The sequence below is a fragment of the Trachurus japonicus genome, chromosome 17 (assembly GCF_045865225.1).
Source record: "Trachurus japonicus isolate A0001 chromosome 17, Traja_1.0".
Lineage (NCBI taxonomy): Eukaryota > Metazoa > Chordata > Actinopteri > Carangiformes > Carangidae > Trachurus > Trachurus japonicus.
Window position 1 is genome coordinate 6,090,524 of NC_140923.1, and position 14,263 is coordinate 6,104,786.

At 43.6% G+C, this 14,263-nt stretch overlaps 1 protein-coding gene across 4 annotated transcripts in view; it reads right to left on the reverse strand.

Moving 5' to 3' along the window:
• Positions 1–14,263, reverse strand: part of LOC146969876 (disco-interacting protein 2 homolog C) — a 205,642-nt gene that overhangs the window by 75,970 nt on the left and 115,409 nt on the right. For all 4 annotated transcript variants that reach the window (XM_085805381.1, XM_085805378.1, XM_085805379.1 and 1 more), the window contains exons 4-5: positions 12,745–12,870; positions 5,847–6,227 (exon numbers count right to left, since the gene is read on the reverse strand). In XM_085805381.1, coding sequence (XP_085661507.1) covers positions 5,847–6,227; positions 12,745–12,870 — 507 coding nt within the window. The remainder of the gene's footprint in view (positions 1–5,846; positions 6,228–12,744; positions 12,871–14,263) is intronic.

The following is a 14,263-nucleotide window of genomic DNA, read 5'->3' on the forward strand; positions in this document are numbered from 1 at the left end:
TCATTGACAGAGCACTGGATGGGTAACCCTTTAAAGGGATAGTTCAACATTTTGGCAAATTGTGTCCATTGCCATAATCCCTATAGTTATAGCAGTAGGTTCGTTACCTTTAATTGTCGGTGCAAGCTATTTTTAGAACGGCGGAGCAGAGCCGCGAGCTGCTCAGAGCTACGCTACGGAGGCTCATGGGATTTCTTGGTTTCCCTCATCAAACTCATCAAATAGCCTACACAATCCAACAACTCCACAACGCTCTGGTGGACAAGTTGTAGATTGCACATTCACCACGCTATGAGATAATAACACAACGTTACCAGACAGAGTTGTTTTAGAGGGAAATACAGAGACTGCTTGATGAAAAACTGTCCCTGAAGGCAACGCGCATCAGCGGTTTTGCATGAATTTCCCTCTAAAACAACTCTGTCTGGTAACGTTGTGTTATTATCTCATAGCGTGGTGAATGTGCAGGTCACAACTTGTCCACCAGAGCGTTTTGGAGTTGTTGGATTGTGTATTTGATGAGTTTGATGAGGGAAACCAAGAAATCCCATGAGCCTCCGTAGTGTAGCTCTGAGCAGCTCACGGCTCTGCTCCGCCGTTCTAAAAATATCTTGCACCGACAATTAAAGGTAACAAACCCACTGCTATGATTATAGGGATTATGGCAATGGGCCAATTTGCCAAAATGTTGAACTATCCCTTTAACAGCCTGTAAATTAACAGGTTACCGTGCAGTGCTGTTACTGTTACAGTTGCACTGGTGCTGAAATACAGTGTAGGTCCGATAGAAAGTCCTCTGTTGGCTTCAGTGTGAGTCCAGCCCCTTTAGGGACAGGTGGGGGGACTGGATGTGTCGACTTCTGGCTGTTTAGACTCTGGGTGGAGGTGGAGGGAGACAGTAGCAGCATCTCGATATAGTCAGACTCACGGGGCTTCATGTAGAATTAGTTTTTGTTCTCATGATGTGGAGAATTGTGTTTATTCCAGCGATACGAGCTCGAGTGAAACAACATTTCAACTTTCATCCAAACAGCCTCACACGCCTCTGAAGGATTCTCAATAATCTCAGAGCAGCAGCGGCAGCAGCAGCACAAACAAACACTTAGCACTGTTATCTGTTAGAAAAAAAAGAAACACACAGTGTGAAGCTGAACTGAACCACGAGTCGACCGTAACAACCAGATCATCTGCAGAGATCCTGCAACCTGGAGGAGAAAGTGGAGGGATGAAAGGACCGACAGCAAATTGGAGGAGATACGCGAGGAACAAAAAAAAGAAAAAAGTTATCAGCACACGCAGGCAGAGCGAACAGGTCTGATAAGAGCCCAATAAAAAACCATCTCCCTTAAGTATTTACATGCACAGTACACACTCTGAAAACACTGGAGACCTGCACCGAAGTGGCCTCGAACAACGAGCTGCAACCCACACCAACATTAACTCATCAAAGTAAAAAAAAAAAAAAAAAGAGCAAAGGACCAAACGTCCAGACTCACTGGACCTGGATCAGTTTTCATCCCTGTGTTTTTATGAGCAGTTTTAATTTCCTGATTCAAACATGGAAGTAATGAGTCAAATATATATATACGTACATAAAATACATAACTTGACTTGACTTAATTTAAGATAATATTGGACTGAAAAGAGACACAAACATCAGCTCTGGTTTCTGGTTATCATTAAGGTGTCAGTGGTGTTTTATTTTGAAAGTCTTGATCTACAGGAAGAGAGGGTGCTCTCTTCTGATTGGCTGACTTTTATTCTGAGTGATCCAATAAAAGAAAATAGAGTAGATTTCAGAATAAAACACTCAGAGAAACCAAATCATGCAAAATGTTTGTTGGATGGTGGGTCCAGGTGGTGAGGGGGCGGGGCTTAGTTGTGACATCACAAAGTGACAGGAAGTCCTGACGGCTGGTTTTAAGGCTCAGTTTCTGAATACAGGCTGTGAGCATTTGTCTGTGGACTGAGGCTTTGATACTTTCACAGTATTAATATAGAACCTAGAGCTGCTTTATAATCACACTACACATGGACATCTACATTTATACTGTATGGAGCTTTAACACAAACATCTACCTTTATACTGTATGGAGCTTTAACACAAACATCTACCTTTATACTGTATGGAGCTTTAACACAAACATCTACCTTTATACTGTATGGAGCTTTAATACAAACATCTACCTTTATACTGTATGGAGCTTTAACACAAACATCTACCTTTATACTGTATGTAGTATTTAATTCTTCTTTTTAAATCCTCAGAACGATCATTAACATCATTAAAACAGGGACAGATGTGTCGCCTGTAAACATCATCACACACTTAAACGGTCCTGATGATGAAAAATGAGAACGACGACTTCTCTCTGATTAAACACGTGTCTGGTAACGAAGGAAACAAACAAACAGATGAAGAAAGAAGCAGAGAAACTGCAGGAGGTCGTTTACGACTGATTTCAACAACAAACAACACAGGAGTGATGTTACAGAGACACGAGGATACGACCTCCACCTGAACACACAAAGACTGAGCACAAGGCCCACCCACCTATTACCACACACACACACACACACACACACACACACACACAGAGCCAAACACACAGTTTTATTATTAGGGAGCTTCACCTACAGCTCAGAATCAACTCAAGGACACTCAGTTGTTTTATTTAAAGAGCAGATCAGACCAGAACTTTGAAGTTCAGCTGCAGTTTGTTGTTGTTGTTGCCCCACAGGGAGCAGAGACCTCAGCAGGCTCCTCTGTAATTAATTAATTATTAATCACACTGATTATTATTCAAATCTTAAAGGAATAGTTCACCAAAAAAATATAATCTAGTCATTAGTGACTCACCCTCATGCTGATGAATACTCCGGAGTAGTTTTTTATTCCTCAAAGTGCATCTGGAGACCCAATAGTAATAGGGCCCGACACAAAAACGTCCATAAAACTACACAAAAACCATTTAATATTCCTCCACACTGCTCGTCCACTGCAATCCAAGTGTCCTGAAGGGATATAGTCCAGAGTTTACTAGAAATGACATCATTTAGGACATTTTTACAGCCTAAACAGTCCTGTATTGTGCTCTGACGATCACGCACCCGAGGCAAAATAAAAAAAAAGGCTGTAAAAATGTCCTAAATGACGTTGTTTCTAGTAAACTCTGGACTATATCCCTTCAGGACACTTGGATTGCAGTGGACGAGCAGTGTGGAAGAATATTAAATGGTTTTTGTGTAGTTTTATGGACGTTTTTGTGTTGACTCTAATATAAAGTTTTCATTGGACTACAAACCGGCCTCCCGGGTCTCCAGATGCACTTTGAGGAATAAAAAAGTTCTCCTACTACTACTATTCATCAGCTTGAAGTGGAGTCAATAATGACTGAATTTCATTTTTTGGTGAACTAATCCTTTAAGAAGCTAAAACCAGAGGAATTAAAGAAGAGAACTGGAAACTGGTGGTTATAGTAGGTTGGGATATAGTAGGTATGTAGCAGGTAATGATTATATTAATGAATACACTAATTAAAGGGGCTTAAAGCAACACTATGTAGTTTTTTTTTAACTTAAAATAATGTTTCTAAACTCATTGAAGTGATAGAAAAATGGTTAATAGGATGATTGGTGCCGCCGCTGCAGGCTGAGCAGGGTCGCGGCGGCTGAAACTGCACTATGTAACTTTCCTGTGCGGGTAGGAACACCATGGTCCTGGTACACCGCAGCTCGGCACCAGTACCGGTAATGACGGTGGCGACGGCACCGGCATCGGTGCCAGCACCAAATTCACGTATAGGCTCTGTGATTCTCTGGCAAAGACAGACAGACAGTTGCTCTTCTCAACCAGAGAACTAGTATCATGAATCCTACATAGTGTTGCTTTAAAGAGCAACTAAACCCCTCAGTTTTGGATGACGTGCTCTAAGCTTGAAATTCAAAAAATGCCTTGATTATGGGCGGGGCTCCAGGAGCACTTGCTGTTTGGTGGAATTGTACGTTAACGTTTCCATGGTTTTCAGTCGTTGTCATAGTTGCGGTAAACGCATGGATCTATTAACGCTGGCTTTTAACACGGATGTCAATTTGTGTGATATCCATTGTTAAAAGCTGGTGTGATGATCCATGCATTTTACAGATTTTCATTGAAATAAAAAGAAAAAAGAAATCCATGCATTTACCGCGACTACCGAAACCATGGAAACGTAAACATAAAATTCCACCGGAAGAGCAAAACCGGCAAAACAGGCTACGTTTTTGACGTTCGGAAAAAGGTGGATATAAAACCTGATTGTAATAGCCATGCTTCAACCCATAGAGGGCAGTCACTCTTACATTTTTACTACAAAATACACCAAATTGAAATATTTTGACTAAAATGTCAAAAGTTGGACCAGAATCAATCGACAACACTACCTTATACCCAAATATATTTGTTTTCAGCAGAAAAAAGTGGTTTAGAGGTTTAGTTGCTCTTTAAAGACCCACTCCCGTGAAAATCGTGTTTTCTGAGCTTTTCACATGTTCCTGTGGCATTTTTCTTGTGTTAGAGCACTTATCAGCAGAGAAGGAAGTGCAAAATTGCATTTCAGAGTTTTTCTGCCTTCAAACTGCTGTGAACCAATGGCAGACGCAAACTGGCAGTTTCAGGAAGACTGGAGTTGAGGGTGTCACAGCTCCAGGGGAGGGCACTAGTGCTACAAGCTCCCGCCCCGCTCTGCATCTGGCTCAGAGGTGAAAGCCTTCACAGCTCGGTGTAGCTGTCTAGGTATAATAGGTATAGCTCACCTGGTAGAGCAGCTTGCACTGTGAGCAAGGACTATGTTCCAGTCTGGGATCGAATCCCAGTGTGGAGTTTTACGCTAAACGCGCTGAATCTGTAATTGTACAATGTCCAGCTGTCAGCAAGCGGGGGGGTGGGGTGCGAGGAGGTGGCTGGGCGGGTGCAGAGCAGCGCAGTCTCCGCCCACCCCCCAGAGGTACATTGCTAATGTGCATGGCTAATGAGCTGGTTTTAAAATGGCCGAAAAGGGTCGCGGGAGTGGGACTTTAAACAACCTGTGTAGTCTACTTGCCAGCCCATAGGGCCCCATTGTGAACCCGGAAATGTTGAGTACCCCAAAGTTTTATGTTAGAAATATATAGTATGGGTCCCCAGTATTCAGAAACTGCCGGATGCTAACTTATATATATTGGGCAATTAGCATAACAGACATAATCAGCATACATTAGCATAATTGCCTATATATGGGCAATATTTCAACAAAATTGACTTGGCTGATCTGGGCAATATTAGTGTGGTTTTAGGGGTTATTGATGATGCTGAATCCATTTCTGACATTTTCAAAATTCAAAATGGCTGTCTAAACCGGAAGTGACCAGATTTTAACCGCCAGTGGGCCGATTTTGATGGATTTCAAAATCTGGTCACTTCCGGTTTAGACAGCCATTTTGAATTTTGAAAATGTCAGAAATGGATTCAGCATCATCAATAACCCCTAAAACCACACTAATATTGCCCAGATCAGCCAAGCAGTTGTTGAAATATAGCAATGATGCTAATGTATGCTAATTATGTCAATTATGCTAATTGTTCACTATAAGTTAGCATCCGGCAGTTTCTGAATGCTGGGGACCCATACTATCTATTTCTAACATAAAACTTTGGGGTAGGCCTACTCAACATTTCCGGGTACTCATTGTTGGCAAGTAGACTAGTGTCTGTGTTTGTGTTTGACTCTCCTGATTTCAGCGAGTGAGGAAGCGACAGATGAACAGAGACGTATAAATGAATGAATGAATGAACAGAGTGTGTAGTTTCCTGCCGCAGTTCCACTCACCTGTCTTGTGGTGGTGGTGGTGGTGGTGGTGACGGAGGTGGTGGTGGTGGTGGTGGTGGTGGGCGGAGGAGATGTGGACGTGCTGCGCCAGGACGTCGGCCAGCCTGCCGCCGGCCGCCGCCCCACTGCCGCCGCTGCGCGTGGAGGAGGAGGAGGACGAGGCGGTGGAGGAGGTGGTGGTGGTGGTGGTGGAGGAGGTGCCGTGGATGGCGCGGTTGATCCAGTGCTCCATGCTGATGCTCCCCTCCCGGCTGGACGACGTTCCTCCTCCTCCTCCTCCTCCTCCTCCTCCGCCACCGTCCTCCTCCTCCCCGTCGCCTCCGTCGCCCTCATCGCCGCCGCCGTCGCCCTGACCCTCGCCCTCCGAGCCCGAGGACGTGTCTGGGGACAGAGAGGCAGACGTGTGATTGATCCTGTGTGTGTGTGTGTGTGTTGTCTGCAGCCTGGGAAAGGTTTCAGCTCCCATCTGTTTACAGTCGCCACAGGGGAGGAGTGGAGTAAAGTTTGTTCTGTGTGTGTGTGTGTGCGTGTGTGTGTGTGTGTTTGTCTCAGTTGTGTGTGTGTGTGTATGGGTTTGAATTTGTGAGAACATATTTTGCATGCGATTTCCATAAAGCCCACGGCGTAATGAGACTGATAGTGATATGAATAACAACAGGAGCTGACCCAGTTCTCACACACACACACACACACACTCACAGGTGCTGTTATGTGTGTGTGTGTGTGTGTGTGTGTGTGTGTGTGTGTGTGTGTGTGTGTGTGTGTGTGTTGCCTTTTTGGACCTCGACAAGATGAGGAACATAGTCTCAAAGTGAAGCTCCAGGCCGTACACAAACAGTAGTGCGGGTGTGTGTGTAGTGTGGGATTATGGGAGTTGCAGTCTTCATTAGTGGTGAACAGCTAGCACACTATTTGTATTCGAGTTCAGATTCAGGCTTTTAAAATAAAACTTTGGATTTGTTATTCATATTCGGAAGAAACAGGAAGTGGGCGCACTAGAGACTTCCGCCGAGCTAGCTAGCGGGTTAACTTCCGCTTTAGCTCTCAGCTAGCTAGAACGGGAATAAAATAACTTAATCGTGCAGCTCTTCTAGACTTTCTGAACGTAATCTGACTGAATGGATCAAATTCTGGTGGTGAAACAAGTCGTTGTGACACTCAAAAAAAAGTATCCACCGTTTTATAGCCGCTTCTTTTCCTGTTGAGGTGCATTAGCGCCACCTACTGTGTCACCTTGTTATGTGCTGTTGCTGCTCTGCGATAACGTATGGGACTGAGTCTGACGAGGTGTTCCCACCAAACGCGATGAACGCGATTGAATCGCGCGTCAAATGAAATCGCGTTGCGCTAGACGCTCCAGTTTTGACGCTGGTTCAATATGCAAAAAACGCCTCGTCGCGGCATCGCGCCGCGTGACGAGCCCGCCCAAACAACAACATTTCTCCCACTATTTCATTCTCTGGCTGAGATAACCACCGTCGCTGCACTGTTCCTGTCCCTGTAGATGGGACAGGAACAGCGGTGCGGGTCTCTGGCTGCAGCGGAGACAGCTCCGTGAACTACTGTGTGACTGACCGCCTGTTGAGTGCTTTGGGACGGGGCGGCCGGCTCGCAGCGCCCGCTGGTTGAAAACAGCAGTGATAACGGGCTTTCAGGTCCGAATCTCCAAATCAGAAACGTTTGTAACAGCACCGGAAAAGCAACACTGAAGAGCTGTGGCTTTGCAGCAGCTAATGGGGATCTGAATAATAAACTAAACTAAACCAGAAAACTTCTAATATTGTCAATAGACTCGCTCTGACTAAACTGCCAAGGGAACACCAGTACGTCCGTACGTCAGCACGTCGGTGACGATCTCAAAGCTGATAGGCTGTCGCGGCGCGTCTTCACGCGAATTCGCCGCAAAAGTTCAATTATTTGAACTCGAGCGATGAAGCGTCATCGCGCCGGGCGACGCGATGGAGGCGATTTTTCGCGGCCAACGCGTCCATCGCGCCGCGCTATCGCGTCCATCGCATCGCCCGGCGCGATGACGCGTCTAATCGCGTGTTTGCATTGACTTTACATGTAATCTCGACGCGCGATGAAGCGTCATCGCGTTTGGTGGGAACACCCCGTGAGGGCTCTCTGCACCAAAACCTAACTGTGGCAGCGTCTCCTGCATGGATGTCATTGGCTCCAAACACGTACTAACATGTTTTTTTGTTCTGTTTTGTTTTAATCTCTTGTAGTTGGCTCAAAATAATGCTCAAAACTCACACCCAAACGTTTCTTTTTCCTTAGAAAAAAGCTCCCGAATAATGAGGAGAAACTTCAGACAGAAAAACTGGTCTGGATTAAAATATTATTTGTGTAGGCTACTTCCGAATAACATATTCGGGTTGGGGTACATCCTCTTCATCACTGCAGCTGTAAATTTCTCAATGTTTGAATAACTCCAGAGCCAGAGCCTGTTCCTCTGATTTATTTAAGATCCAAAACGTCTGATATCTGAAACTCATCATCTGGTTAAAACTGGTGTCTAAAACAGGTCTGGTGTCTTAACAATGAGTTAAACTGAATAATGAGTTGATTTTAACATGCTTGTTTCATTTGTTTGCAGATTAAAATTTCAGTAATTTGGGAAAATGCAAATACACATGTTAACTTTGTGGACATTTCCCTGCAGGAACGTCACGTATGATAAATATATGTTCAGGACTTAACATGTTGTTTCAGCCGGGAAACAAACAGAGATCTGGACTGTCACAGACTCTGTGGCTCTTTTACAGCTTTAACAACACATCAACACAACAAACTTCATCTATTAATGAAGATATATCATTCCTTGTTGTTTCCTTGTTTGGTCACTGTTGGATTACAGGTGACATTTCCCCTCGCTCACAGATTACAGCTGACATTTGCCGCTTTAAAATACCCCGGGACTCCACGTGTGAACTCCCATGGTGCTTTGCTGCCATGCTTGATTGGCAAATCTGTGTCTGGTTATCAGCAGGGACCTCCACCTCCTCCTCCTCCTCCTCCTCCTCCTCCACGGGGGGTTTCCACAGACAACACAAACATGTTGATGAAAATGATAATAATAATAATGATACGACGCTGCCGAGCAAACGCAGGAAAATTATTTACTGATGTGTCGAAAAAACTGAGAAAAGAAAAACGTGAGACGACTCATCATCTCTGCACGACACGGCAACACGCGACTCTGCTGTCCCTGAATGAACCTCCTCGTCTGTGTGTGTCTGTGTGTGTGTGTGTGTGTGTGCGCTCCCTCAGGACATGTGCTTTTCTAAATCTGCATGAAGGATTGTGTGTATTTCAGTGAGTCCTCTCAGCTTGTTTACCTTGTTTTGCCTTGAGTGAAATGAAAAAGACTCAGAAGTCATGTGGATGTTCTGCATGTGAGTGTGCCGTGTGTGTGTGTGCGTGCCGTGCGTGTGTGTGTGTGTGTGTCACTGACACTGTGTGTGTCCTCTGTGCACAGACAAGCTGAGCGTGCATGTGTGTTTGAAGCAGGAAAATGTGTTTCAGCTTTTCTGAGTGATTAATGTGTGTGTGTTAATATAATATATATAGAACATTATGTACTATACGTATATATATATATATATATATATATATATATAATAACAATCTGAATCTGGTTCATTGCCAAGTATATTTTCAACATATTAGGAGTTTTATTGTTTGGGTGCACGACAATAAACCTGATCAGAAAGAAAAATGTATCAACCAAGAGGAAACAAGCAGCTTCTGCAGGTTAGATATCTAAAAAATGCACATTAAGACAAGATTTGATAAGATTTTTACTGATAAAATGAATTATTTACAATCATAAAGTGCAGAAAGTTCAGTCTTTAAATTAAAAAAAATGTAATTAGAGGTATAATAGTTCATCTGATATATTACAGTAATAGAGGCAGTGACCACAGTGTCCTTGATGTCTCTGCTCGGCAACTTGTCTAGTTTATTTATTAGTTTATGTCCAAATGTCCAATTAAAACTGATGTTAACACTGAGTTTAATACAACAGGACTTAACATAAACTATAAATAATATGATATATAACACATATAATGGTGTGTGATAAAACTGCATAGTTTTATTCACTTTCTGAGGCTCAGAGAAATCTTTCTGTTCTCACGTCTCTGATGCCATAAAAAAAGAAGTTCATTAAGTATTTAGCTGAGATTAAAGAGCAGCAGACACAATCCACTTCTCATTTCATGTCCACAGTCTCACAGCTGGAAAAAAAAACCCTGATGTGTGACAAAGTAAAATTTAAAAAAAAACTTCCACACGCCATGAATGAGCTGTGTTATCAGTGTCACTCAGTCTGTGGCTTTGTGTCTCTGAACGACGCTCACGACACCGAAAAAATAAGAATAAAATAAAAACATAATCTGCTTAAAACAGAAGAGCAGCTAATTCAGTCTGCAGGTTGGACCGATGGGAGCGTCCTGTCAGTGGACGTCATCATCATCCACATCAGTCACCAGCTCCATGGCAACCTGTCACACTTTCCTCTCTTTTATGGTTAAACGTCTTTTAAATATTTGACAACCATTAAAATTTAAAGTGAAAATGCTCAACGACTGACTGACTGACTGACTGACTGTTGCTGTGATGTGACAGTTACATGTCTTCTTCCCTCAGGACGCTCTCTCTCCACATGTCAACTTACAGCTGCTAAGATAAAATCAACAAGTGTGTGAACCTCAGAACAAACATGACAAACGGCTAAATACTGTCACCGGCATCCATGAATCTTGAACACTAACCCTGGCGACAGCAGCCGATCAAATCATGAGCTCATCCAACACTTTCCTCCTGTAGAGCCATGGCCGCTGTATGCTAACTAGCAACAAACATGTTGCTTTTTAATCTGTAGCTACTCCCTGTACATCTCTGTTGTCTGTATTTTGTCATTAACATGTTAATAAAGTTTGTTGAAGTAAAATAAAAATAAAAAATGTAAATAATCATAATAATAATGGCTTACATTATATGACTAGCCCTTTTTTTTAATTGATACCCGATACCAAGGCGCGTTACAGCTCCCAATTCAGCGGCGCGTCCTCGGAGGACACAGCCTTGTGCGGTCAACGGGCTCCTCCGACGTTGGTAAATGGGACGGTGTAGCCTTCAGAGCACTTCCTGATTGCGTCCGAACGAAATCAACATCCTAACGTTAAATGCTACCATGGCTACAGCGCGGAGCCGCCTCAACATTCGATAGCTAGCATGCTAGTGGGCTAATATCAACATTGCGCAAAGACTCTTGGGATACGTAAGGCCACGAAGGATCGGTGCGGTGTGTCTTCGTAGAACCGGCTAAGGAAGGCCGGATTTGGAGGAGCCTTCGAATTGGGACAGGCCTTGTTGTCACGACACTGTGACATAATCGGCAGCCGCTGAACTGGGACACAGCTAATGTGTTATTGAGCATCTAGAATTACAATACAATACAATACTGTCACAGACATTCATGAATCCTAAACACTGAACCTGCCGACAGCAGCCAATCCAAACATGAGCTCATCCAACCATAGACATATATACATAGACGCCGCATTGGCTGTGGGGCGACGTGCCTACGCGCCGCCATATTGGAACAGGACTAACAGAGGCAGCAGTGCATGCAGCTATGGGGAAAAGAGGAACTCCTCAACCTAAAATTCGCTGAATTTTGGACCGATTTCCAAACGGTTTGATTTGTTAAAAACGTCAGACATGTAGGTATGATACAGGATGCTTGGATATTTTGAAAATGCTGGTTTTACTTTTTTTTCCTATGCTATCAGCAGACAAGCTTCGGAAGATGTACCAGACTTCGGTGCCGCATATGGATGTGTTAATAAGGGGAACATAAAAAACAGATCTTGTAGAATCACTTTTCAGAGGTCAGATGTAAGTAAAGGATAATATATAGTGAGCAGGTTGTTATATAGTGAAATAAACCCAGGACTGACAGAAGCCCTCAGCTCTGAGTCCAGGTTCCATTCTAACCAGCTCACTACATCATCCCGCCTATTACACAGCTGCTTACTGGTGAAATAACTCATTTGAGACAAAATGCGACGTTATTAATCTATAAATTACCTCTGAAAAAGAAAACTACCGGCACGGTTTAACAAGCGGCGTCCCTAGCAACGGCCCGGTTACGTGGTGCTGGTGCTGCGGTTGATGAGGGGCAGCTGTCTGTCTGCTGTCTGCTGCCTGTGTTGTGTCCTGAGAGCAGCCCACGTGAATTTGTTGCCGTCGTCAGTATCGGTACCAGTACAATGCAATCATCGTTGCTGGTACCGGTGCTGGTGCCGAGCAAAGTGTGTTTTGTGTGTCGTCAGAGCTCTGGAGGGGAGGCTGGCTGGCTGCCCAGCACGAGGCACTAATAATAATAGCCTATAATATAATAATATATACCCTTAAAAAAAACTCCTTAAATAAAGACCGGATCTACATATTTATCATGTCTGACATTTGTTACTAACAAACCCCGTGAAAATAGCTTGACAGTTGAGCGAATTATGATCACTTTTACATCATACCTCTATGGAAGTAATGCACTGTAGGAGTGAGTAGTCCTGTTCCAAGATGGCCGCCCTGTAGGCACGTCGCTCTAGTGGAAGGCAGCAGTCAATGCGGCGTCTATGTATATATGTCTATGCATCCAACACTTTCCTTTAGGGGCGTGGCCACATGCTAACTAGCGCCATAGCATGCTACACATGCTAATGTCTTGATGCTCCCCTGGCTTCCCTCTCTAATTGAACCTCTAGAATTAACACTAAACAACATTTGGCATCGTACTGAAACAAACAAACAATCAAACAACTGTGTGTTACAAAACAGTGAGTGTGTGTTTGAGTGTGTAGTTTGTGTAGTCCGGTCTACACACCTGGTGGCGTGTAGGCGTCCATGGAGGTCTGGACCACCAGCGACCGCCGCTTCGAAGGCATGGGCACGGCCATCTTCCTCTCTTTGTGTTTGGCCAGAGCCGCCTGCACGGCCTCTGTGTGCACATCTGGAGAGAGACAGAGGTTCACATTAGAGTCAACTATTTCAATTGTCACAACAACAACAACAACAACAACAAAAACAACGATTCAGTGACACAAAATCTATTTCTATCACTTAAGGCTGATCACAAAAAAAACCCTCCAGTCTCATGACCTTTATGTGGTTGTGGAGTTTTATTAAAACCGTCTGTGTGTTGTGTTTTCTTTCATTGCAGTTTTTTTTTACACTGTGGTACTTTAACGTTAAAAAAACAAACACAACAAACAGAAACACAAACATGTGACTGAACCAAACACCTGAGGAGACAAAGTGAGGGACCCAGTAGGCTACCGGTTCACCCAATACGCACACTACGCACGTTGCGTAGGGCCCCGCAAACTATAGAGGCACCGTGAAAAAAAAAACGTGACGACGTGACCGTCCGTCGCGCACCTGTCCCAGATTCCCACCCAGGGCATCAGCCTAGCAAGACAGTGTTAAAAACGTTGCAATGAAGCGGAGTTGTCCCTCGGGGAATGAAAAATGGAGGAAGAAACAGCTGACAGTGACCTGAGGGAACGGCGGTCAGGTATATCTCCTCTCCGGGTGGGAGAGTGGGAGGGACTAGTCCGTGTTTGACCTGCATTAACAGGGTTGTGAGCCCTGGGTGAACCCGGTCTCCATGTGCATCTTACTGGCTTCTATAATTTTAGTTGTAGTGTAGTTACAACTGCACTTATACAAAATGGAAAGTAATGGATAAATATTGACTAAGATTGAATTTTGTTTGCTTGGATAGCCCACAGGCAAATATAGATGCAGATATCTTATAATCTGCTAAATAAATAATAATTATATAATAAATAATAATATAAATAAGTACTTACATTTGAAGTATATTAAAGTAAAACAAATGCAGCCAATTTGATTTTTGTTGAGCTGAATTAATAGTAGCCTTATCTATATTTTACTTTTATTTAATGATGAGTTATTTCAAACATTAAAGGGATAGTTCAACATTTTGGCAAATTGGCCCATTGCCATAGTCCCTATAGTCATAGCAGTAGGTTCGTTACCTTTAATTGTCGGTGCAAGCTGTTTTTAGAACGGCGGAGCAGAGCCGTGAGCTGCTCAGAGCTACGCTACGGAGGCTAAAGGAATTTCTTGGTTTCCCTCATCAAACTCATCAAATACAAAATCCAACAACTCCACAACGCTCTGGTGGACAAGTTGTGACCTGCACATTCACCACACTATGAGATAATGAGATAATAACAGAACGTTACGAAACGGAGCCATTTTCGAGATAAATACAGAGACTGCTTGATGAAAAACTGTCACTGAACGCAACGCGCATCAGCGGTTTTGCATGAATCTCCCTCTAAAACAACTCTGTCTGGTAACGTTGTGTTATTATC